This window comes from Canis lupus, chromosome 15 (genome assembly GCF_003254725.2).
Source record: "Canis lupus dingo isolate Sandy chromosome 15, ASM325472v2, whole genome shotgun sequence".
In the NCBI taxonomy this organism is placed as follows: domain Eukaryota; kingdom Metazoa; phylum Chordata; class Mammalia; order Carnivora; family Canidae; genus Canis; species Canis lupus.
The window spans coordinates 61,985,491-62,012,989 of record NC_064257.1 but is presented as its reverse complement, the minus strand read 5'-3'; the positions used below and the strand labels follow the sequence as shown (position 1 = coordinate 62,012,989).

General features: G+C 37.6%; 1 protein-coding gene across 2 annotated transcripts in view; it reads right to left on the bottom strand.

Annotated features, from left to right (window-relative positions):
• TLL1 (tolloid like 1) overlaps window positions 1-27,499 on the bottom strand; it is a 193,660-nt gene that overhangs the window by 56,921 nt on the left and 109,240 nt on the right. The window contains exons 8-12 of one of the 2 annotated variants that reach the window (XM_025438977.3): window positions 24,372-24,496; window positions 15,035-15,150; window positions 3,373-3,475; window positions 1,222-1,338; window positions 166-311 (exon numbers count right to left, since the gene is read on the bottom strand). In XM_025438977.3, the coding sequence (XP_025294762.1) occupies window positions 166-311; window positions 1,222-1,338; window positions 3,373-3,475; window positions 15,035-15,150; window positions 24,372-24,496 (607 nt within the window). Of the gene's footprint in view, window positions 1-165; window positions 312-1,221; window positions 1,339-3,372; window positions 3,476-12,752; window positions 14,927-15,034; window positions 15,151-24,371; window positions 24,497-27,499 lie in introns of those variants that run through there. The other variant, XM_025438978.3, reaches the window with a different exon arrangement.

The following is a 27,499-nucleotide window of genomic DNA, read 5'->3' as shown; positions in this document are numbered from 1 at the left end:
AGGAAAAAACCCTCTTTCACTGTTGATGTCACCTCTTAAGGGCCCCCCTCCCCGTGCTCCTTCGCTGATGGAGAGGCTGGTGCCGTCTGGGCCTCCGTCTGGGCCTCCGCTTGTTTACCGAGGGTCCCCTTAGGTGGCCTGTGGTTTCGGGGCGCGGGGGGTTACCTCGAAGGCCTGGAAGGTCAGTCCCACGTAGTAGTCCTCCGACACCGTTATTTTCCACACACATTCCTTCATGGGCCTGTAGTCATCAGGGTAATTCGGGGACTGAATCTGCCCCTCGTGCTTGCGGATCTCGCCTCCGCAGATTGCTGGGGGCGGAAACAAACACGTAAATAAACCCATAAATAAACGTTGCGTTTTCGCTTCCTTCTGAGAATGACATTTGAGTCTAGTGCCTGTAGCTGAGTTCGTAAAGACCAGGCTATTAAAAAAAAAAAAAAAAAAAACAAAGTTGGCTGGTTGTACTGTGATAAATATTTAGATGGAAGGAGACTCGCCAGTTAACTATAAATATTAGAATACAGCACGGGAATGCACGATTGCATATTTTTTTTTTACTTTTGAGGAGCCTGGAGATCTGCGGGTGCCCCCTGCGTGCACCCACCCCCTGCGTGCTGCTGTCCTATCACGAGCTGTAGGATCCCCCGGGCCGGTTCTTACCGTCTTCTGAGCTCAGGCAAGGCAGCAGCTCGGGGAGTCGCCCCGGGCCCCGGGCCCCCCTGCGGCCCCACAGCCCCGCTCCAGGGAGGCAGGAGGCTGGCCTCCAGCCCGAGGCCCGGGGGAGCAGAGGCAGCCCCGGGAGGCCGCTGCGGCCGTCACCTGGTCGGCGAGGGCTCCGGGGGGCACAGGCCGAGCCAAGCAGCAGTGACCCCCAGTGCTGCCCCCCCAGGCGGGCGCCCCAGGACCGCGCCCAAGCACCTCCTGTGCAGCTCCCTGTAGCGGGGAGCTTGGGCAGCGGGGGCACCAAATACCCACAGACTTTAATACCTTCATGGAAAGAAATGCAAAGCTGAGAGCTCTTGCCCACCCCCCACACACACCCAGATGTCACCCGGGGGCTGGGACCAGAAGGAGCTTCTTCTTACGATTTTAATTCACCGAGTACTTGTCATGGGGTCGCTCTGGTGACGGCGGGGACAGCTCCAGAGCGCCCGGGACCGCAGAGAGCCCTCGGGGAGCCCATGTACCTCGGGGGGCGGGGGGGGGAGGCCTACTTGCCTTCGTAGGCCGCGGCGAAGCCCTTGCCCACCCAGTTACTGCTGCTGCGAAACTCGATCCACATCCTGCTGTCCGTGGAGGCGAGGACTTCAGGCAACTTGTCCCCACAGAACCTACCTGAAAGCAATAAGAGGACACAGAGACTCCTAAACACGCCCCGCGGACGGGCTTCTGCCCCAGCTGCAAGTCACATAAAAGAAACCCCATCGGGCTCCTGGGCTCCGTCCCCAGGGCCTGGGCTCCAAGTGGCCTTGGCGGCCCCGTCCTGCAGCGGATGAGGTGAGGGGTCCCTGCGGGTCTGCCCTGAGCACGCGAGCACTTGCCATCCTCAGGGGCGAGCGGGCCACCACGGCTGCCCGGAGGATCGGCAAGCGGCCGGTGCCGAGGGCAGGCCCGGAACGGGTCACGGCTTCCAGGCAAGGCCGGGGCTGCTCCGTCCCCCCGAGGAGGGGGTGCACCCACCCGGACACGTGGGCTCCAGGTGCATCGTGGCAGGGGAGCTACTTGCTTAGGGGCGTGGGGGCCCCAAGTGGGTGCTGCACCTGCCGGGCCGGGCAGCCCTCCTGGGCGAGCGTGGCCCCGGGCGCAGGGCATCACACCCTCACCCCCCAGAAGAATCGGAGGCTGCCGGCGGGCTTGCCCTCGTGCTCTGAATTCTCGCACGACCACAGAATGGTGAGATCTGCCCACCACCGGGAAATCAGTTTCCACCAATACTGCATGGTCACCATTTCTGCCCCCGAGCCCCCGGCAGCGAGGTCATTCGTAGCTTAAGTAGAAGGCAAAGAGGGGTCAACCCAAAGGAAACTGCTGCCGGCAGCCAACAGGTGACCAAGTGCTCTCCAGGGTGGCACAGTCCCCTCGGGGCACGGGACGAGCCGTCCCTGAGGCTGCGGGTGCACGTGGAAGGCCAAGGGCCTGGTAGCAGGTGGCCTCACACGCAGAGCGCATGGAGGGGCACCTGAGCCTCCACCAGCAAGGGACCCGAGCTGCCTGTGACAGCTGCGCTTCGAGGAACAGGCCTCGGGATGGGGGGGCGGCCCCGCGACAGCTGGGCCACAGGGCACCGGGCGCTGGCCCACTCCCCGGGCACGCGGGCGCAAGGCGTTCCAAACACAGGTGTGCTCCAACATTTAGCTTTCGTTTGGGTTCTTCGATGGGAGTTTAATGAAACGTTCTCTTCGGAACACACGCACACATACTACAGATCGCTTCGCCCAGGCTACGAAAGCCAACGCTCGAGGCCACGTTCTCCTCAATCTGACTTATCGAATTCTCTCAATTACTTTTTTCATATTTTTAAACATTTCTGGATCTCGTGGACTTACTAAGGCTTTATTTACTTATTTACTTATTTATAAGTTTAAAAATTATTTTATTATTATTTTATTATTTTTTTTTACTAAGGCTTTTAATACACTTTTTAATACGACACTGTCCATTCAGCAGCTTTCGGATGTTAAGGAAAAAAGAAGATCTGTGCGTCACCTAAACACAGCTGAGCAAAGCTGCTTCTAAAAATAAAGGAAAAGTTGCCATTTCAAAAAAAATAAAAAATAAAATCAATGTGGGAGCCGATGCTTACGTGCTCACAACGGCTCTCACCGTTAAGTAAAGCAGAGGGCAGCCCCAGGGTGGCTCCTGCGAGTTACTGGTGCGGTCTGTGGTCACACTTGGCAGCGGACTTTTGGGAGCACCAAATCTGAGCTACGGTTTACGACACAGAGCACGAATGTCTCTTCTCGGCCACAAAAAGTCTCTGGGAAGCAACGCTGTGACGTCGACAGTGAGAGCGGACACGCGTGGCCTAAGAAATCAGCCAACACGGCCCCAACGGCTCACATTCCACTGCCTTGGCAAACCGAGCAAAACACACCCATGCACACCCGCATCATTTACCTCATTAGAGCAATGATTATCGAATTAAAAATATATGTGAACGCTATTCTGAATCATTATATTCAGACCCAAGCACCTCCCCACAATCTAAGCTACTTTAAAAATCAATCTATAGATTTGACTATATTTTGCTGTGGTTGAAAAGAGAATAATACAAATTAAAATGTGGGCCACATACATTTTTCAGTCTAAGGTGACTCTTGAAAGAATCTACTCTCGAGGACCGAGCATGGGCATGCCCACATCTCTTACCAAGGAGAGGTGATTTCCTCCAGTACCCATCTCTCACTTCAATGTAGTCATACCAGCACAAGCTGCTTTTGTATAGGTCCATTGTGGTAAAATTTAAAACAATCTGCAAATCGGAGCAAAATGACACAAAAAATGTGAAATGATTGTAACTGCACACGGGCTATTTGATCCCTAGAGATGAGGAACCCAGGACTGCTAAGAAAACAGATTCATAGCTAATGCTTTTTTTTTTTTTCTATTAGTATTCCCTTAACATGTTTCTTAACAAACACCTCAAAAAAAGAAAATATTTTCTTGTTCTCATTAATGTTTGACAATATAGGAGCACAACGGCAGTAGTTAAAACTAAACATTTTAGCAAGTAAACCAGAGGTTCTATAAAGGCAATTTAAACAATTCTGAAATAAACAGAAATCTTTATTCAAATAGTTTATTTTGAATTTTTAAAAGATAAACATGACTTAAGCCATGAGAAATTCCGGTTTTGCCATGAATGTCTTCTTTTTAATAATTTATTTCAAAGACAACCAGTCAGACACGTATAATTACATTAAAAATTACCACCATATGCCATATTCCAAGAGCATAATATCATTGTGTATGTTGAAATGTTTTAAATACAGCTCTAAAATCTGAATTTATCCATGTAACTATAATCAAAGGCAGATGTCACTGTGCTTCTCTAGATCCAAGAATATATAATTCAACGATCTTTCGAGTTATAAGGTCTTGCACATGACCCCTTATTGTGTACTTTGTTTTGAAATGATGCCGCTCTTTGTCAAGATAATTCAGATAATTCAAGAACAACTCTGGGAAAGACAATTTTCTTACCTCTTTATAAAGAGTCTTTATTTTTCAAATAATTAACTATTTTTCTACTTGATTACACCAAAAGGAGAGCCAAACTAGCATGAGAAATATACCTATCTGAAGTAAAATTCATTTGGAAAATAATGTGCTTTTTTATATTCAAAAACTCATTCTAACTCTATTCTGCTTAAAATATCTAAGATGCTTAGGGTGTGCAGTGAATCTGTTTTTTACTCTGGAAGCAGGAATGGTCTTTGGCCCAAAACAGCAAATTATGAGTATTTTAAATAAATGCTTCTAATATAAAACTTCAGTTTGTGAGAATATTTAAAGAATCCTTTGGTGACAATATAAAAATCTGAATTTGTATGTAAGAGAACTCTCAAGCTCAAGAACTGAGTAAAATATATGGATAATCAATCAATGCTGAATCCATATTCCAGAAAAGTACTGCCGTTATTCGTGTTAGAAAATGTACGCTTCTCCCCTTTCTTGAACACAATATAATCAACAGGCATGTACGTGCTAATTACGGCAAATCAATTCTTAACTAGCTTACTTCTTATAAGAATGAAGACCCAGCATAACAATAAATATGTCTCACGGCATCTTGCATCCCTGCGACAATGATGGTAACCAACGGAGCTGTACACCGGAGCTGGGTATAACTGCCCATGAAAATAGTCATTTATGGAGACAGAAACTAAGAATTCATCTAACTACGATGAAAGTCAGCTGTACCCTATGATGGCATTAACATCTCACCATTAAATTCAACCTTTTCCAGTTTTTTTAAACATGTACTTTCTTGACTCCAAAGAGAGGAAGTCTACTCTACCAAGGACGTGAAAACAGAGGCACACTGTTTCGTTTTGTTTTTTTTTATGTAACCCAAGAGGTACAGCATAACTTGCTTTTGTTTAGTGAAGTTGTTCATTTATTTCTGTCTACCTTATTTATAGTTTCTCTTCTTTCCTTTTTTCTTTTCCTTCAACTAATTTTATTATTCCAAATACTCTCAAAAATGTTTACAAAAATTCTCACAATATCCAAGGACACAGGACTGGTCTTTTTTTTTTTTTTTTTTTTCTTTCTTTCTTTCTTTTGCAGTAATCCTCCACACTTGATTATCAAAAATGCATGGTTTGTAAACACGTTTTCTGAAGTTTCCAATATGTTTTCTCCTCCATCTCTGAATACCAATGCAATATTAGGTTATTCTTTCGACAACATTGGGAAATGATTTCTGGTTTTTCTCCTTAAGTTTGTATTTTCTTTAAGCCTGCTACAAATGGGGAATACTACGACTGCTCGATCTTGGGTTTCATTTTGCATTTGTATTCTCTCTAGAGCAACCATCAAGGATTTGAGTCCATATGATCATACAAGCACTGTTGTTATAGCAGAGATGGAAAAGTAGAATTTAGACACAAACAGTAGATCTCAAGGCTCATTGTGTGGCTTCCTTCTTAGATTTAAAGGTGAGTTTTACAGTGAGGTGCAAATAGCTTCACTTCCTCTTCTACGAGGAAAAAAAAATCAGCTAACTTAGAACTATGCGTATCATCAACTTATGCTTACATTTAGAACAATGTGGTTGGATTGCTAACAAGTAGTTAATATTTGAAGTTTGGGACACACACACACACACACACACACACAAACACACTCACACACACAGTTGGAAGGGGGATAACTCTAAACAGAAAAGTTTCCTATCTTGTTTTTAATCTTCTATTTTAAACGCCAGGCACCGTGGAGGAACAAAACTGGCCTACTTTAATATAAAACACAGAGTCCTTTGGAAGCAGAAAATGTAATAAAGATAGGTTTTCTAAAATCAAATCTTAGGGCTCTGACACAGAAGTAAAATGCTGGCCTTTGACTAAGGTTGCTAGCAGAATCAACTTGAATTACAAATCAAAAGCACTTGGAAAATATTTGGTTGTCTCATGTTAGGCTATTTTATGTAAATGTGATGCATCTTTTTAAGAATGATGAAATTAAAACTACTAGCACAATTATAGAAACGTTTACTTCTTATGGTGAGTAGCAATGTACAGTTATCAATTTAAAATTAATCGTGGCTCAGGACGCCTGGGTGGCCTTCGGCTCAGGTCTTGATCCCACGGGGGAGCCTGCCTCTCCCTCTGCCTGTGTCTCTGCCTCTCTCTGTGTGTCTCCGTGAATAAATCAGTTAAAATTTCAAAAAAACGTTAATCACGGCTCCCTTGGAACATGAGATTGAAGGAGATGCGAAGAACAATTCTAGAATTTCCTACGATCTGTTATGAGGCTTAGTTGCTATTCTGCAAAGTTAAATTGATGTAATTGCTGTGGAGACTTTATTAAAACTTTGTTATACAGCCCTGCAGAGAGCCACAGCACGCAGAACCTTGAAGAAAGGCAGACCCACAGTCAAGGGCTGGATGTCTGCAAATCTCCAGAGGAAAAGACAATCCAAAAACTATTGTTGGCACAATTAAGACACGACTGAGCACCTAAACCAATTCCATGAGCACTGCAGAAAGACCAATTAGAGTTGGTCTTACAGTGCGAGGATGGGGAAGACACAAGTCTTCGATTAGACTGATGTTATTAAATGGCTCTTTAGAAAGAGATATTAGCATCAAAAGCAGTAGAATAAAATAGATTTCTGGGTCCCAGCCCAAAGAAGTTTGGACAAGCCTACTAATCTCTAGGGAGACTACAGTGTTCTTCTCAGAAATAAGACTAAAAATGAGAAGTAAACTATATTTTATGGATCACATCCAGCTTGCTGGGCCCATTCCTTTGCATATCGTCTATGACGGCGTTCACAATACAATAGAATGGAATCTTTGGAGCAAACTGTATGACCTGCAAAGCCAGAAATATTTACTGTATTATCCTTTCCAGAAAAAATTGCCAACTCATGGAATAACTGGTCCTAAAGCTTCTGTTCAGCTCTGCATTTTATCATGCTAAAGGGAAAAATTTACATCTTTTTCCTACAACTAGAAGCTATTTATGATTGGGAGTCAGAAAGCCCGAGTCTAAGTTCTAGCTTCTTGGTTTGCTAGTTGACATAAACCCTGTTGGTTTGAATGTATGTTCTTCCCGTAAAACCCCTGGAGGCCATAATATGAAGCTGTTTTCAGCAGAGTTAAATCAGAAGGATTTCACTGGGTAATGTCAGAAAACCACGAAGGCAATCTGAAAGCATTGTTAAGATCCTCATGTATTACCATTTTCATGGTACATATTCAGGCAGCGCTCACAGCATAAATCCTGAAGGCACTTATGAAAGAAATAAAAGTAGTAACCCGATTTGCTTAATGCAACTATGCTAAGAACATAAAATAATCAGCTTAATTTTAAGGTTTCATAGGAAAATCGTCATGTGAAAAGTAAGGGACTCTCACCTTAAAGTCTAAAGACTAGACAGGGGAACCTGGGACCTTGGTTCAAGTCCCTGCCTTAGAACCAACTTGTTATATGACACAGGTAGATCTCTAATTCCAACAGAGATTTACCATACGACAGGTGAAAAACAGGAATGGGCTTATTCTATAAAAGTAATTTCTCTGCTTAAAATTATATGATAATACCTGGATTTTGAAATTTTGGTGTGTCGTCACCAACTACTCACAGGAACATTTTTCATACCTCTCTTTCCTCAGTACCCACTCCACCTCTGTACCTAATCAATTCCTACTTCTGCAGTTCCCCTGACAATGCTCTCTGCCCATCTTCACTTACCGTGTCCTTCAAATCTCTGAATTAACTGCAATAGTTTCACAACCTGTGCTGTGGCTTTCAGTTGCACTCATCTCCAATGCAGCCTAAGCCTATACGGTCACTTTAATCTCATGAGCGTTGGGCACCAGTGGTGGACACCCAATCCGGTGTAAATACCTAATCCTGGGCATGATGACTCTAGGGCCATAATCCACCTGTCCTGCCTCATTTTTCACTACCTCAGACATAGATTCTTCATCCCATTGATGCCTGACTTCTTGCCATGGGGCCCTGAAAACGTACCCCCAATTCCAGCACTCCTTTAGTCAAGGTGTACATACTTCTTCCTGGGACACCACTCTCCCCTTCCCTGTTCGTGGAATCTCTTCACACCTTTCAAAGTCTACATCAAAGGCCTCCATCTCCCAACAAAATCTGCACTCTCCTACCTCAGGAATTCCATCTTGTGTTCTGTGATTTTTCAGAGTTTGGCTATTGTATTATTGGGCCTTGCTCTTGCTATATGTTTGTAAGTTTTTATTGGCAAAGATTTCTTTCACGTGCCAGAAGATACATTTTTTTTTAACAGAATAGCAGATTTATCTACATACTAATTGCTAAATTTAAGTGGTGCCTTTGGCAACAGAAACACTATATTGTGAATTGACTCCATATGTGTAAAGCACAGATGAGTGATTAAAAAAGAAAATTTTGCAAAATGAAAGCAGTCAAAAGACATCTCTTAATTGGGCTATTCAGGAAAAGAAAAAAAATATTAACTCTATTCAAGACAAAAGCAATCTGCCCTTGTTAAAAGATCAGTCTGTTCTGAGAGGAGAGTCCACAAAAAAGTCTTCAGTTTTCTAAAATCTATTACATTTTAGTATATTTGTTTTTATTTGATCAAACTAAGTGTCATTTTTTTGGTTCATTCTTCTGAATTTTTGAGAAAAGAAAACATATTCTCTATAACTAAAGAAAATTTTAATGATTAGCTCTACCGAATGCAAGCTGTGTGGTGCTAGGCAGGCTACTCAATCCTTTTTTAGTTCAATTTCTTCACATAAAAAACAGATATAATCATAATACCAAACTCAATGGAGTGTGAGCAGTTCAACACAGTGCCTGGCATAGTAAATACTCAATAAATATTAGTTTCTTATATTTATAGGATTGAAATATGTCCTCCTACTCCTAATTCATCAGGTTATCCTTAAATATGCATATTGAATTCTAGTGTTACCAGCATTTATGAAATTTTTAGACTTTTTTTTCAATTTTGGTACTATCATTTGACAAAATAATAAATTTTATAATATTCAACTACTCTCATAATACTGGCTCAAAACACTTTCAATTTTATAAATTATATAGCTTGCTTTCATTTCATTAACTTTATATAACATCCATGTGTTTATATTCATATGTAAGGCACTTGATAATTTTTTCATGTGTCATGTGTAAGGTATGCTTATCAGAATTTTACTAGTCTAGTAAAATAAATGGAGAGAGATAAAAAAAAATGAAGAGTACACATTGTTATGTAATGCACTTGAAACACATTTTATTACATGAGAGAAATCTGAGATTTTAGAATATGAAAAAACTGCCTTGAGAAATCATCTGTAAGCAGGCAGCATCATTTTATAATAACTTCTGTAAACTTATTTTGTATGGTTAGAAGTTATTCAATTTTTGTGCTCATTAAATCACTTTTGATATTTTCAATTTCAGGATTCCACATTAAGAAATATTTCAAAGGAAAGTATTTCTTCAAGTTTTGATTTTTAACCAAGTTAAATATATAGCCAATTGTACACGGTAAAATTACATTATCGTGAATTCAAGTAAAAGAATTCATAATTTCAAACAGAAAAAATACTAGCATATAAAAATATACTAATTAAAAAAATAACCTGAAGTATAAACTATAGGCAGGGCAAAATGAGCCTTAATGGAAGTCTGTGGTGTGAGAAAAAATAATAAATAAAAATATTTGCTGAATCTTCAAACAAATGCTACCGGGAATGAAGACCAATGTACAAGAGAATGAAGCCAGGCCATGTACAAAAGTTAATTCAACAATGAATTAAAGACCTAAATGTAAAACCCAAAACTATAAAATAGAAGAAAGCATAGAGGAAAAGCCTCATGATACTGGAACTGGCAATGATTTCTTAGGTATGGCACAAAAGCATAGGCAAAACAAACAAACAAAAGCAAAAATAGTTGAGTGGCACTACACAAAACTAAAAAGTTTTTGCAAAGCAACAATCAACAGAGTAAAAAAGGCAACTACAGAACAGAAGAAAATATTTGCAAATCATACATCTCGTAGGGGGTTAATAGCCAAAATATGTAAAGATCTATAACCCAACAAGAAAAAATAAAATAATCCAACTAACAAATGAGCAAGACACTTGAAGATACATTTCTACAAAGATGATATACAAATGGTCAAGAAGCAGATGAAATGATGGCCAACATCACGAATCATCAGAGAAATGCAAATAAAAACCACAATGAGATATGACCTCCCACCCATGAGGATGGCAACTATCAAAAAAACAAATAATGGGGATCCCTGGGTGGCTCAGCGGTTTAGCACTGGAGTCCTGGGATCGAGTCCCATGTCGGGCTCTCTGCATGGAGCCTGCTTCCCCCTATGCCTGTGTCTCTGCCTCTCTCTCTCTCTCTCTGTGTGTGTGTGTGTCTCTCATGAATAAATAAATTTAAAAAATCTTAAAAAAATACTACATATTGGTGAAGATGTGGAGAATTTGAAACCCTTCTACACTGCTGGTGGGATTGTAAAATGGTGCAACCGCTATGGAAAACAATATGGAAGTTCTTAAGAAATTAAAAACAGAACTACCAAATTATCCAGCAGTGCATCCAGAGGAACTGAAAGGAAACTGTCTTACAGAGATAGTTACAAACTCATGTTCATAGCACTGTTCACCATAGCCAAAAGGTGGAAGAAACTCAAACGTCTATCAGCGGATGAATGGATAAACAAATGTGGTCTATACCTGCAATGGAATATTATTCAGCCTTAAAAAGGAAGAAAATCCTGTCACATGCTAAAACATGGTTAAACCTTGAGGCCATTATGCTAAATGAATTAAGCCAGTACAGAAGAAACCCAATGCTGTACCCTCCCACTTATGTGGGTATTTAAAGTAGTCAAAGTCGTAGAAACAGAAAGTAGAATGGTGGTTCCCAGAGGACCACTGAGGGGTAGAGAAACAGACATGGTTTATGGGTATGGAGCTTCAGTTTTGCAAAATGGAGAAGCTCTGGAGATCTGTTTCACAACAATGTGAAGGTACTTAACATTGTTAAACTATACACTCAAAAATGGTTAAGACAGGAAATTTTACATGTTTTTTACCACAATAAAAATTTTGATAAATATCCGTATATAACTTAACAAATGTTAACTGAAAAAAACAATATCTCATTTATGTCAGGATGAAACAAACTTGAGGAAAAATAAAAACAATAGCATATAAAATGAAGATAACTACACATTGTAACCTCTTTTTTAGAATCTTTCCATGGTTTGGGAGAAGGATAAGGATATCAATTAGACATGACTCTATTAAGAAGGCTGCTAGAAAAAAGGTACCAAATAATAGAATATACATTTAAAACTTTCAAACCAATAGGTAGAAAATAAATGAGATGAGGGAAAACGAAACCATAAATTCAATACACAAAAAGGCAAAAAGTAGAACAAAAGAAACAAAGTGGGACATTTGGATGCAAACAAAAAAATAGTAATTACTGATTACATCAGTAATCACAATAAATGTAACTGCAATAAGCACTAAAGACAAATTAGCCACCATGAATTAAATAAAAATAAAGCCAAATTATTTGCTGTCTATAAGGACATACCCAAGAAACAAGACCACAGAACAAATGAATGTCTAAAGCAAGATGAAGATATAACCAGGGAAGAATACTAATCAAAAGAATGTGTAACCCTATTAATATCAGAGAAAATAGAGTACTAACCTAAATCTAGAGATAAGGAAATACGGCATATCATAACAATTTAATTATCAGAAAGATGTTATAGTCTAAACATAGTATGTATATAATAATATAGAATAAAATATTTTAAATCATAATATTTATTTAAAAAAATAAATACATTTCCTTTTTAAGACTGATTGATTTATCTAGAGAGAGAGAGTGGATGCAGGGGCAGAGGGAGAGGGAGAGAGAGAATCCTAAGCAGGTTCCAGCTCAGAGCAGGACATGTAGCTCCATCTCAGGACCCTGAGATCAAGAAATCACTGAAATCAAGAGTCATATATTTAACTGACTGGGCCCCCAAATACCCCAATTTTAAAGCAATGACTAGACTTCACGAATACTGGTCACTCAAGGTCATACTGCCAGCCTCAATATATTTCAAACACTGACATCTTACAGACTAGAGTCTCTCACTAGACGTGTCTAAAGGAGAAGAGGATAATTGGGAAGAAAATGTATGTTTGCAAATAAGAAAATATATATTACCAAAAAATATGTTAGTTGAGGAAAAATAATAAGAGACAAAGAAGATAATAAAAATTGGAAAATAGCAAAAATACCGTATGTCAAGTTAGTAAAATTCAGATAAAGTAGTTCTTAGAAGAAAATTTATAGCCTTAAAGGTTAGTATTGGAATCAATGTGTTAAACTGCCAACGAAAGAAGTAAAAAAGATCAGAATAAACCCAAATTTAAAACAAACAAAAAACACTAATATAAACACAAGAATGAAAAATGAGTTAATATTGTTCACTGACCACTTAATTCAATTTATTTGCTCATCATCATATATAATATTAAGAAAAATAATTTTAAAAGATGATAGATGTGCTGATTTCTTCCTATTTGTACCATTTGGAAAATAGAGTTTTATTGGTAACTATGCATATAAGAAAAGTGAATTAACTTTGAATACTGATGGTGTAAGTAATGCAACTGGATAAGAGGAACAATTTTTTTTCCCGTATTATCTTGCTCTTATGAGTGGATTTACTTTTATTAACCTTGTTCAAAACTATTCATATTAAAAAAAAAAAACTATTCATATTCTGTAATTTTATTTTCAAAATCATGTATAGTTTTCAGCTTTTATATTTTGCTCTTCAACGCCTTGTTCAAAATGATTTTAATAAAATATTCTCATTACAGACCTTTAATTCTTAAATTAAAAATGACTGTATAGAGAATTATGTATGCATTTATGTATTCCAAGTCAGTTGTAACTTTTTATATTTAAAAACTATTCATGTCACGCAAATGTTTCATTCCATTTTCACACTGAGTCCTGGAACACCCTGGACAGCTCCACACCCATGATTCTCTTAACAACATTCAATTATCAGAAATCTCAAACTTTCTTTAACCTCAGTTGCATTCTCACCAAAGCTTTAAGTATAGTTAAGTCATTCCAGGTGAATTAGTCATAAGCAAATAACAAAAACTATTTAGTAACTGGCAAAAATAAAGATTAGTATCAATACAATCTTGGTCTGGAAAGATTTTAAAGTTAGCGTTCAAGACAGAAACCAGAAGTTAATAGATTCACTTATTTCCTTTCTTAATGATTTAAAACTCTATAACCAAACCAACTAAATATGCTAAAGGGAATATTTTTCCTTTTCAATCCTTATTATGCTTAATTCCATTTTCTTGCCTTAATGTGCCGTGACTTCCACCAAAAATGTTGAAAAAGAAGTGGTGTGGTAGAAAGAAATAATTTCAGAGTTTTCACAAAAGTGATATTTACAGTTATTTTTGTCAATTTTCTAAAATTAAGAAAATACCTATTCCCCATTTGTTCAGGGTTTGTTGCTATTACATCAATAATAGATTTTTTTTTCTAGATTTAATTGAAACATACATCTAATGGTGCTTGTGTCTACACATGTGCACACATATGCATCTACCTTTGGTTTGGCTTGGAGACTTTATATCCATATTCAAGTGTTAACCTGGATTATAATTTTCCTTTTTTTATACTGTCCTTCTCAGGATTGCTATCAAGGTTTTGTTAGCCATATAAATAGGAGAGTGGATCTCACTTTTTATTCCCTGGAATAAAAAGTTTATATACGATTATACTTATTTCTTATTTGAATGTTGGCTAGAACTCACTAATTAAGCCATCTGAGCCTAGACTTGCATGGCTGAAAAAAAAAAAACAAAAAACCTAATGATTCAATTAGACAGTAATTCATTTTCTTTAGTGATTATAGGAGTAGTCAAGCTTTTTTCTTCTTCTTGAGTAAGAACTCAGTAATATTTTTTTTAGGAATTTTCCCCTTTCATCTATATTCCTTAAGTTACTGCCATAATGTTGGCAATACTCTTTTATTCTCATTTTGGTATCTAGAACATTTATGGTTATAATAATCTTTTTATTCTAGTGATTCGATAATTGTGCTTTTCCTGTTATTCTTTTGCTTTCTTGAACTATTTCTAAGTTTTTTCAAAGTACCAATTTTGTTCATACTCTGTACCATGTTATTTTTATCTCCTTAATTTATCTTTTATTTATTACTTCCTCCATTACGTACCTTTCCATTTATTTTATTACCCTTTTAATAGCCACTGAATAAGGATGTCTAACTCGTTAGTTTAGGGCATTTTTTATTTGCTAATGTGAGCATGACGGTTGTGAATTTCCAAGTACTGCTCTCATTGAGTCTTACAGCCTTGCTATTCAGTATTTTTGTTATATTACAGTTGAAAATGATTTCTAACCTCCACTGTAATTGCTTCTTAGCTGAACTGAATATTTTATGTATATTTCTTAACTTTGAAATGTGTGGGATTTTTCTGGTTATCTCTGTGATACCTATTTTTACCTTGAATTTCATTATGCCTGAGAACATAATCTGTATTATTTCAATGTTTTTGGAGCATTTACTATTTCTTTTTAAATTACATTTTTCAAAACATTCCCAGAGTTTGAGCAATTTTCATGATGAATCTTCTGAGTTTTTTACTCTCTTCTTTGAAGAATCATATAAGAATAAAAAATAAAGCAAATTACATTTAAAAGAAGATGAACTTTTGTATTTATATAATACTAAATGAGAACTATCAATGGTATAAACTACCTTCTCCCCCGGGGTCACGGAAACTCTCCAGATGCAGTGTGTATAAGAAGGGTAGCCATTTGGAAATCCTGGAGAGGAAAGGTTGCCATTGGATTCTTGTAGGGTTTCTCCACATGCTAAAAGGGGGGGAAAAAGATACATATATTTCATTTTTAAAGACATGACTTATCCATATTTCCATAAAAAAAGATAAGATCATTCTTTTAATTTTTATGAAAAATACTGACATGATAAATAAAGCCCTGAGTCTTTTGGTGTTAGATGAGAATATATATTTGTGTTCTATAAAAGACTTTTCCTTTCCAAGTAAATTTCTTCTTAGGTCTCTACTGCCAGGATTTTAGCATACCATTTTAATGGCATCATTAGGGCTAACCATAAAACAAGATTATGAGATAATCTGGCATTCATAAAATTCTTCCTCATGGAGACTTTTCTCATTCATTCCCAAAGAGTCAGTCAGTCACTCATATTCAGATTCAGGCCAGTGGGTATCTAGTTGAAGTACTTGAAGTGGATAGAGGATCACATGACATATAATTAATATTTTCAGTGTAAAGTGAGGCTAAATTTCATAGCAAATATCAAAGTTGGAAAATAAGATATCTTAAATAATGATTAGAATACAATCAATAAAGGTACCAAAAATGTCGCACACAATGAAAATTTTTCTCAAAATAAGCTGAAAATAATTGAAAAGCTAAAAACATAAAGGAAGATTGAAATTTTCCTACAAGATGTGGACATTTATTTACTCTCTCATTTCTGATGATCGTAAGTAAAAATTACTGGAAAAGCAATTAGGTTTGCCTCTTACTACAACTGTCTAATTTCTTGAAAGTAATTATCAGTTATCTAAAATAGCAAATTATCAGCTGCACAGCCTCAAGATCGGTGTGATTGATATCTTCAGGGCCATTTCAACAAAGACACAGAGTGTAATTAGCTCATTGGTTTAGCCAAGGTTAGTGGTCAGAACCATTCTATAATGGGTTTTCCTGTTGCCTTTGTAAGACATAGCTTGTGCCACACGAAACCAGGCTGCTTTAAGTATCCTGAATTTAAGAATAATTCTTCTGCTGCAGCCTGTCATCTTTATAACCTTCACTCAATAAAAAAAAAAAAAGTTCTTTCCATCTGAAGGAGACTGAAATCAGACTGAGATATTACCATATTATAGAGTCATAGCTACCAGCAGGTGAACTCTCATCTCATCAAATCCTCCATAAATAATAAATGGCTTTGCATATCTTAAGTCAAATGAAGAAAGAAAAATGATGACTTTGAAAACAAAACAGAGCTGTAAAAAGTCTGACATGATATAAATATTTATTTGAAAACACAGATATTAAGTTTGCACAACAAAATATCTCTTGAGTAGAAGTAAGCAGTGTTTATTTTGATGAATAGGCAGGTCAAAGCACCTTTAGAACAAAATGAAGCTGCTCAAGGTCAAAAATACATAATTCAGTACTTTCCATCAGTCATCTGAGAGCTCTTGATAAATGCAACATTACAAGAACACTTAGAAAAATGAAAATTTATTAAGATTCTATTAATGCAAACAACGTGCTTCTAAGTAGGATCAGTTCAGATGCTAAATAATCATTTGGGAGGTGAGTGTGTTTCAATGTAAAATACTGTAATTGATAGCAGTCTAAAAATAAATTCTTTAATGATTGAAAAGTACATTAAGCCACATAGAATGTTGGTCCTGCATTTACTGAAGTGGAATTATAACAAATATATTGAATCCACAGATGTACACAAAAAAAATACTGTTCTGATAAAGATGAAATGGAGAATTTTATGAAATGAAAAATAGAATACAGCATATAATTCAAATATTTAGTCAATCTATTATACAGCATTTGCTTATAAAGCTTATAATCATTTATAAGAAAGTGTGGTTGTCCTGACTATCTGATCCCTACTACAAAAGATATTTTAGTACCTTCCCCAGCCATAGGCTGATTAATATCCAGATATGAAAAGCAAAGTTTATTATAAAAAAAAAAACTAAAGAAAAATCAAGCAAGAAAAAAGTGGCGCTATGAAGTTAAAATGCTGTTCATTTACTGAGCAAAATCTCTGGATAAGAAAACACAAGTTTTAGTCATGGCATTACCACTTACTAATTATGTCCTATAAGAAAGTCTCAGAAGCTTCAGCCTAAGTTTTCTCTTGTTAAGTGAACATTTAATTAACATAACATTTAATAAAGTTGCTTTGTAGGGATCAAATGTTATTATGCCCTGAATCCTTTTTTCAACCTTTAGCTACCTCTTACACAGGTAGGAAGATTGCTGTCTAAAGTATTTGAATATGTCTTTGAACTAAAACTCAGTCATATTTAGGAGAAAAAAACTCATAAAGAAATATACAGTGGTCAGTTATTAATTCCACTGCCCTAATAATTACTCTAAAACTAAAAACAATTCAGAAGTTAGACTTCTATCTCTGTAGGCAGATGCCACAATCGTACATGTATAAAACCATAAACATTACACAAACACACAAAACTGTTAGAAACTAGTAAACAAATTCAGCAAAGTGGCAGGATATAAAATCAACACAGAAAAATCAATTGTATTTCTGTACACCAAGAACAATTTCAAAAGGAAATTAAGAAAACAGTCCCATTCATAATATCATTAAAAAAGAATAGAATACTTGGCAATAAACTTAACCAACAAGGTACAACACGTGTACGTTGAAAACTACAAAACATTGCTGAAATTTAAGATGAGACAAATCAAGGGAATGACGAGTTGTGTTCATGATTGGAAGACTTAATATTGTTAAAATATTCATATTACCCAAAGCAATCTACAGATTCAACGCAATTTCTACCAAAACCTCAATGGCGTCTCTCACAGAAAGAAAAAAAAATACCAAATCCTGAAACTCACATAAAACCACAAACCCAAAATAGCCAAGACATTCTTGAAAAAAGGGCAAAGCCAGAGGCTCCCACAACCTGAAGCTACAGTATTCAAAACAGTATGATACTGGCATAGGACAGACATACAGACCAACAGAAGAGAGAGCCCCCAAATAAGCCCATGTGTAATGGTCTGATGATCAACAAGGGTGCCAGACTCCTCATTGGGGAAAGCATCGTCTCTCCAGCAAATGGTATTGGAGAAACTAGAAATATGCATACAGAAAGAATTAAATTGTACCCTTATCTTCCACTGTACACACAAATCAACATAAAATGAATTAAAGACGTGAATGTGAGACCCGAAACTACAAAGAAGAAAAGAGGTGAAAAATTTTGTCACAATAGTCCTGGCAATGATTTCTTGGATATGCCACCAAAAGCACAGGAAATAAAAGCAAAAATGGACAGGTGGGGCTACATCAGCTAAAAAAAAAGCTTCTGTACAGCAAAGGAAACCGTCAACAGAGTGAAAGGCAACTTTCCGAATGGGAGAAGATACTTGCATTGCAAATCATATATCTCATGAGGGGTTAGTATTCAAAATATATAAGGAACTCCTACAAGTCAATAGCAAAAGATAAAATAACCCAATTTAAAATAGGCAAAGAAAAAGAGATGGCCAAAGAAGACCTAGAAACGCCCAACAGAAAGAAAGAAAAAAAAAGAAAGAAAGAAATGCCCAACAGGTATAAAAAAAAAAAAGTTCTATTTACATTAGCAATCATCAGGGAAATGCAAGTCAAAACCACAATGAGGTATCCCCTCACCCTTGTTAGGATGGTCATTATCAAAAAACAAACAAGCAAAGAGAAGATAAGAAGCGTCAGCAAAGAAATGGAGAAATTGCAGCCTCTGTGCACAGTTGGTAGGAATATAAAATGGTGCAGCCACTATGGAAAATAGTGTGGGATTTCCTCAAAAATTGTAAAAATAATTCCCAAATGATCCAATAATCCCACTTCTGGGTATTTATTCAAAAGAACTGAAAACAGGATCTTGAAGAGGTATCTCTGCTCCCGTTTTCATTGCAGCATTATTCACATTAGCCAAGAAACAGAAACATCCAAACCATCCATCAGTGGGTGAATGGATAAAGAAACTGTGCTATATGCATAAAATAGAATATTGTTCGGCCCTAAAACAGAGGGAATCTGGCCTATGCTACGCGCTAGATAAGCCCAGAGCACATTCTGCCAGAGGAAGAGGGCAGCTGCAGAAAGACAGGTCCTGCGTGATTCCACTTCCTGAGGTTCCTGAAGGAGTCAGACTCAGAAGTGGGGAGCGGAAAGGGCGAGGGAATGAAGAGTCTGTGCGGTGGACAGTGTCAGCCGCGCAAGATGAAGAGATTCTGGAGCCCTGCTGTACAGCAGTGTGCATGGAGTTGACACTACTGCGCACTCACAAATTTGGTAATAGGGTACATGTCATATTATGTGTTTTTCTGCTCAAATAAAAAATAATTAATAATAAAAAAAAAAGCAGTTAAACTAAGTCCTTTATCAATCTCGCTCCTAAATCAGGGGATTTACATATACCTTCGTTCTTCCAGAATAGAAAATGATACCTAAACTGTATAAATACTACTTGGATTGTGTCTTGTTGAGCAATTATCACAAACTCTTGTCCTTTTAATGACATTATTAAATTCATAGCTGTCTGCATGTCCATCTATGGCTACTTTGCTCACCAAATTCTGTACTATCCACCCGACACCAAAGATTGAGAACTTGCCTTTCTCCATATTCTATAGGACCGCATTTATAATTTTACTGAGGCTAAGGAAAACACAGACAGAGATGCACAATAATTTCTATTAGATAAGTCTCTTCCGAAAGGATCTTGACAAATTGAGGAATTAGGGGAAGAAAGAAAACTGTTATCTAGTCAATTTAATGCTTCCTAATTAACATATTGATATCCCTTAAACTTTTAAATATAATAAATATAGGTTTAAATGATTTCTAAAATGTAGAATAAAATGTAAAATGATTTTAAGAAAATGTTAAAAGGAATCCTAAATCATGTGAGAGAGGATGTGAGATTAATTACTGAAATGTTTTAAAAATGCATTTCGATGGTAACTGCCTAGCCAAGTCTCAATCACCCTTTAAAATGAAGCATAAACACCAACTGCGGGGAGACCTTTCTCCCGCCCCACACCGTTCAGCCCCGTGAGGCGTGTCTCGGGGACCTGTGCAGCATCCTTTAGGATCCCTTCCTCTCCGAGTGATCTTGTCCGTGTGACGCCCCAGAGGCTGGGCTTTGGGCGTGGAGTCTGGGCTTCCTCCTCCGTGGCCATGACATCTGATGCCTTCCACGAGTTAACGGTGACTCATTCATTCATTCAGCAGCGACTGACTGAGCACTTGGTTTCCATCAGATCCAGAATACCATGAGGGAAAATCCAACTGCAATCCCACAGAGCTATAATCCAGTGTGGGGAAGGCCAAGTCAACTGATAATTATATGAGTAAGACACAAAGACCGGGATCGAATGCGGCATTTCCCACAGGGGAGGCCTGGAAGTCTCCAAGCAGGAGGTGACTTAGGAGCCCAATCCTAAACTTGAGCTGGGATTGAAGCCCGAGGCAGTTAGGAGCATCCTGGCTGGCGGAGGAGGAAGGAGGCAAGCACATTGTGGTACCAGGAGCTAAGTGAAGTGGAGGCGAAAACCCAGGCTGTAGGGGAAAAAACCTAGGGAAAAGACTCCGGGAAGAGGTAAGAAAAAAAAAAAAAAAAAAAAACTTGGAATGACAGAAGGAAAGGAGATTAGTCTTTATCCTGAAAATAAACAGAGTAAGATTTGCATATTCCAAAGCCACTTAGAATGGCCAGAGAATTAAAGAGATGTCAGAACGGAGGCAAGAGGTGAATTAGGCATTTCAACAATCTAGAAAAACGATGAGGCTCCTAGACGAGGGGATGCACTGCTAGAAGGTAAGACTCCAAGAAGGCAATAGGACTGGTTAGCTGGAGACACTGAGGGAAGGAGGGGACGAGGCCCTTCCCGGTTCTGGCTCCTGGCTCGGGCTGCCTGACTATCCCTGTGTGGTACCATCCACCGACCCAGGGACTGTTTGCAGGGAGATGAATAAATGACTCCATGAGTAAATGGGGAAAAATTGGCTAAATTACTTTTTTTACATGTGGGCAATACTTTAGCCATGATCTCCGTATGTACAAGCACATATGGAAAGTATATTCCGTCTGGAACCTCAGAAAATTATACCAGGAGCCAAGAGATTAACGCTTTAAGGAACTAATAAGAACCTTATTTCCATTTTCAAGGTAAAGTTAATGAACTAGGGATTAAAGGAATGCAACGTTTCTAGTATTCGGGGTCCATGCTCGCGGGGACTGGCTTCCACCCACAGATGCTCATCTGTAGACAGGCCCATCCAGCACACCTGCTGTGCAGATACTGGCATGGAAAACTCCCAAATTTGTGAACTCAGACTGTGCGCATGTTTATGGGTGAATACACACACACACTTTTATGTAATAAGGAAGAATTCTAATATTTAGAAGGCCCTTGATTTATAGCTTTCATTTTATTCTGCAATTTCCCAAATTTTATTATGTTTCTTGACATATTTATTGGGGAGGATTTACTGAAGAATATTTGGACTGACGGTTGGTGAAGTCCTAAGTAAGCAAAAAACGCCATGGGACTACAGACCTAAGAGAAAAAATGCAAATAAAGACTGGTAACTGTACCAGGAGAAGAGTTCAATGAAGCAGTTTAGAAATCAAAAAGGAAAGTAATCTTAAAGTAGAAAAAAATACATTTTAGAAAATGAGGGTCACAAGAAAAACAAGCCTCCCCCCCCCCCCCGGCAAAGGGAGAACAATAGTACATATTACTGATTTACGAAGAGAAGAATACCCACTCCGACTCATACACCCTAGAAAAGACCTCCTTCGCAAGCCAACTGCTAAGGGACGATGGAGACTGCAGTGATGCCCTATTGTCCACCCTTGCTTGGGCATATCTTGTCCTGACAGTATGTAGGATGCAAGGGATTATAAAGGCAGGCCGGCCAAGGAGCACTAGCAGGTGTCCTGTTAGATGCTTTAATGCTAGAAAGACCTGGAAGCTGTTGGAAGGAAGGACACAGGACTGGCCTTCAGGCAGCACTGTCTGGAAACCTATCCAATCCCAGGGCTGGGCAGGCCTCCTTTTATTTCCCTTCCTTCTCCTTTCTGGGATGTGGTCTGGAGATAGATGCCAGGGTCTCGCGTTAGAGGAGGGGCACAGCTGTAAAGAATCCTATTCTTTCTTTATATTAAATACATAAGGAGAGATTTCTTGCCTGCTTCTAAAAGAACAAGAAATGGCAAGGAAAATAATTCTAAACTAAAAGAAACTTATCTTCATCCCATCACCTTAAAAAAACACAACTTTATTCCTGTATGGAGCTTTTTCGTGACTAGTATGCCCTGACTGTACAATAAGTAATTCAGGATTCCTATACAAATCTAATTTATATATTTGGCATAGGTAAATAGAATGATGGATTAGAAGTTGCTTGCCAGCTAGAAAGTCTCATAAAAAACAACACTTTATATGGCTTTAAGGAAATTAAAAATGCATATTTTTTAAGGCTGTTCGCCTTCTCATAGATAAAAACACATTTACTATGTTATTAATGGAAAAGCAACACTATTTCCAATCTGCCTACTATTACCTGCCTATTAGGGACCTGCCCTCTTGGACTCAGGGCCCCACTTATCATGGACCATAAAACCTACAACCTTAAATATTGAAGTGTGAACCAGGCCGGTATTCCTTTCAAGGTTAATCTCTTAAGGAATACCTCTATAAAATGCAGATCCAGAAGAGCTTAGAGGGTAAACTGATAAGAAGTGAAAAGCTGGAGTAATGTTGCCAAATATCTCTGATCGGCTCTATTCACCAGCAACTTCTAACAGGAGAAAACACTAAGACAAACTCCAAAGGACTCCGCAGTTTTAGAACTCTCGCCTTTTCTGCATTAAAACCAAGATGCAACCCGCATTTCATTTTCTGAACTCCTACTCTCTTCCTAGATAATTCTCAAATAAGTAATCTTACTTAAACTTCTATCTACAGTTATCAATCTTTAACATTTATCCCACTAATGTTCTTGGAGCTACTGATAAACCTTCATCGATGTGGTTTTACTGTATTAACAAACCAATGCACACAGTATCACTATATTTCAAGTAAGAAAATAGCTTGTTTACGTATTTAAGTGAAAACTATATATATTTTCCCATGGTAACTTAAATATTTAAGAGCTATAGGCTGAAAATTATAGTGTCATAAGTTTGATTACTTTTCTGATTCCTACTGACTGGCCTTCCTACAACGCAGTGAGTAAAAGCATCTCTAGTGTGCTTTTGAGGTGGTATTATATAAACACACACACATATTTAGAGAGACAAACGAAATGGTTTCCTATCTGAACTTTCTATTTACCTAATTGCTATTAATCACACAATCTTCCCCCAAACTTTCTACTTAAAAAGTGTAATAAATCCAGTACTGCCAGAAACTAGCCAAGGATCACTCATTTCTGTTGTCACAGTGGTGCCATTCACTTATTCACTTACAAATACATCTTTCCTGTGGAAATTTAGGTCTAAAAAAAATAAATACCACACATACACGTGTAATTTACATACGTCCATGAACGAAAGTTTAGGGAAAAGCTGTGCTAACCAAAGTTAAACATATTTCTTTGATACAGGGTATTTCAAAGGATTTTGACTATGCAGGAGGTACATAGAGTATGCAGCATTTCCAATTGAAAGCAGACTCTTTTTTCTTTTTTTGGACCAATACCCGGTGTTCCCTTGCAACACTCTTATTAAGATCTTCCCTTCATCTCTTTTTCACAATTTTGTCCAGTTGTGAAAACAAAACATAGAGTAACCCATTAGCAACACAGTTAGAGCTCATTTTTTTGCAACAGTCATAAATCTTAATTTATATATCATTCATGATGGTACTTGCAAGAAAAAGATCATTCAGGCCTCAATTCTGAAGTTGAAATAAAGGATATTCTTTTTATGTTGGCAAGAAAACCCAACATTTGACTATGAAATCATGCAACTAATAACCACTATCAAACAATCCTGCTTTTTTGCTCTTTTACTTGTTAAGTTAAAAGAAAAAAAAAATACTATCCCTGTGCCTTAAATTTGATTTCTAGCAATTTGTTTTTAATTATATCAATGGGTGTTCCAGAGTTCTCTCATTTCATTTTATGATTACTGACTTTGAACTGAATACGTCACTTGCCAGCATGGAGAGACACAAGTAAACAGTTCAGTAAATTGTGGCTTATTCATCTGCAAGAACACAGTCAGGCACAATTATGGCTCTGTTTTCATCTGGTGCAATACCTGGACATCTATACAGCTTTCTTGCCTGTGCAATGTCTCCTTTGCTTAAACGGGTTCGCTGACCGATTGCAGGACGTATGCCATTATCGTCACGCGAGGGGAGGATAGTATCCAGGAACATCCCCCTGAAAAAAATCAGAAGCAAGACACACATAAGTCACCAAATTAAGACACATACATACCCTACAAGTATAAGATTTGTTTTTTCAAACTCATGTCAAGTAAAGGGAAAATATATCAGTGTTGGGCTTCAAATAGTATGCCGGACTTTCAAAACATGTTTATCAAAGTAGAAAAAGTAGTTGTATTAAATTGTATATCTAGCATAAAGTCAATGATGAAATGCACTTTTACTTGGAAAAACTTTTTTTTTTTTTTTTTTTTTTTTTTTACTTGGAAAAACTTTTAAAAATCTAGAATTCTATATGGTCCCCCACCAAGTATACCACGGCTTTAGGTTTAGGATTTTAAGCAAATCTAAGAACCCCCTGGATTCCTAAATTGTAAAACAATTTTTCCTCATAGAAGTCTATTTTTTAAGGACAACCTATACTACATATTTTTACTAAAATTGTAAAAGCCAAACAAAATGTATCATTTTTTTAGTTAAATTACGAATTTAACCTATATATTCTTAGGAGTCTAAGTATTATAGTATGTTAAAAGACCAGGAAAAATGGTATCAAATTTTAGAAAGAACAGTTTAAAGCAAAATAGTATTTTGATACACACACACACACACACACACACACACACAAAGAGAATAAAATTTTCATGATAAAATTAAGAAGAAAAAAACTAGCAATAGCAAAGCCCTGATAATGCTAAGCTAGAGATACTGAGTTGTGAGAAACCTAATATGTGATACCTTCAAAATTAAAAATTCTGAATACAATGCATGAGATACAGTCTTAATTTTGCAATGAATATCAACATTTATAACTCTAAAGGAAGAACTGAGCTTAAAAGTTAAATGGACTGGGAAGCCATTCCAGTGGTAAGAACAATGAGGATTTCAAAGGAGAGAGAGAGAGGTTTTCTAGAAAAGTATTTGAAATTAAGAAATACAATCGTAAAAAAATCTTTTAAATTAGGATGAAAGGCATTATACTCCTTTCCAAATTTTAATGAATAAATTATATTTAGACTGTAGGTTAAAAGAACATTTGTCTCTATTCCTTCCTTTGGGAAATATTTACTAAGCAGTGTTGTAGGTTGTTGTAGGTCTGGATTTATAGACATTAAAAGAAACACTGATGATTTTCTCATTTTAATGTGGAGCAAGAGACATTAAACAAAAGATTGAGCATTGAGATAGTGACAGGTACTATGGAGAAAGAAGAAGTGAAGACGGACACTGATTATCCAGTGATGGAGTAGCTTTTAAATAAAGTAATCAAAGAAAAAGTCACTTGAAAGCTGACATTTTGGGCAAACATGAAGGAAGTGAAGGTGAGGACACTGTGGGTAAATGGGAGCAGAGAATTCCAGAAAGAAAGAAGAGGAAATTGAACGACTCAGAGATGGGAGGATCCTTAAAGTGTTTGAGTGTCACACGGAGAACGTGACTTTTAGCCTGAGGAAAACTGTTAATATCTGGAAGATGGTAAAGGAGGAGTGACATGATCTATGACGGCTTTATGACTAACTAACCTCTCTGGCTCCTGGGTAAGAGTAGTGACCCTTAGATAAAACCTGGATAAATAGAGAATGAAACTCTTTACGAACCTAAGTATCTACAGAACTCTCCATCTATACTGCTTGAGATAAAGGGAAGGAGGGGGAGCTAATGACTTGCGGGAGTAGACCAGCACAAGTGAGAAGTTGCTCATACTTTTAATAAGATACAACTCCAGCTAGGCCAATGCAATCGAGGAAGTTGAGCTATAAGATAGAGTAGCATTGAGAAACGCCGTTCTTCAACTATGCTTCATGCATCAACAGATACATTAAGTAGGTAGGTCCAAATTAATGAAGGGCTAGCATTTCTGCAGTACTTCAACACCAACAGAATATTCATTATTTTCTAATTCTAAAAGCAGATTTGCAATCTTTAAGAGGTTCATTTTTTTCCAGTTTTCAAAACAGCTTTAATTTAAAAAGGTCAAGGACATCTTGAAATGGGTCTATTCAAACTCAGACAATAGAATGATGAATTTTTACTTCTTCTCTCTACTGAGGTAACCTCTTCCATCAGGAAGGGGTCAGTCACCTTTTATTTTGTTCTTCCTTTGTGGTCAGGAAGTTAACAATTCTCTCCTCCACATCCAGGTCATTAAGTAATACAGGCTTTTCCTGAACATCCTCAGTGAGGCACTATTAATAGTCCAGAGACAGATTACAAAGGGCTACACTTACTCATCTTCATTTCTTCTACTTTAGAAGAGGGAATTAGCTATGCTTCCTTTAAAAACTGTAAAATTTTGCAATTGTTTTATTAATGAAAAATGGGCAATCCCAGTTAGCAAGCCTCTATATTACAAGTCACTCATTCATATAAAGGCCACAGATATCTAGCCCTATACTTCCTAAAAGTAAGTACCTATATCTGCTGATGGGCTACATCCATGAAGACAACTAAAACTTTTATGGGCTCCTTGGGGCCAGAATAGGTGAAAATATAAAACTTCAAATACTTGCATTAACAGAATGAAGAACAAAAGCCACATGTTCATCTAACTGGTGTAGAAAAAACATTTGACAAAATTCACTTGTCATCATAAAAACTTTCAAAAAACTAGGAGTAGAAGGAAGCTGTCTCAACATAATAAAGACCATAAATGAAAAGCCTACAGAGGACATCATACTCAGTGCTGAAAAACTGGAAGTTTTTCATCTAAGATCAAGAACAAGGTAGAAATCTCTGCTCTTGCTGCTTCTATTCAACATAGTATTGGAAGTTGTAGCCAGAGCAATTAGGCAAGAAAAAGAAGTAAAAGACATTAATAGAAAAGAAAGAATTAAAATCATCTCTCTTTACAGATCATGTAACCTTAAATATAGAAAACCCTAGAGAGTCCACAAAAAAAGTTAGAGCTAATGAACAAATTTAGCAAAGTTGTGGAATTCAAAATCAACAAACAAAAATCCATTGTGTTTTCGTACAATAGCAGTGAACAATGTGAAAA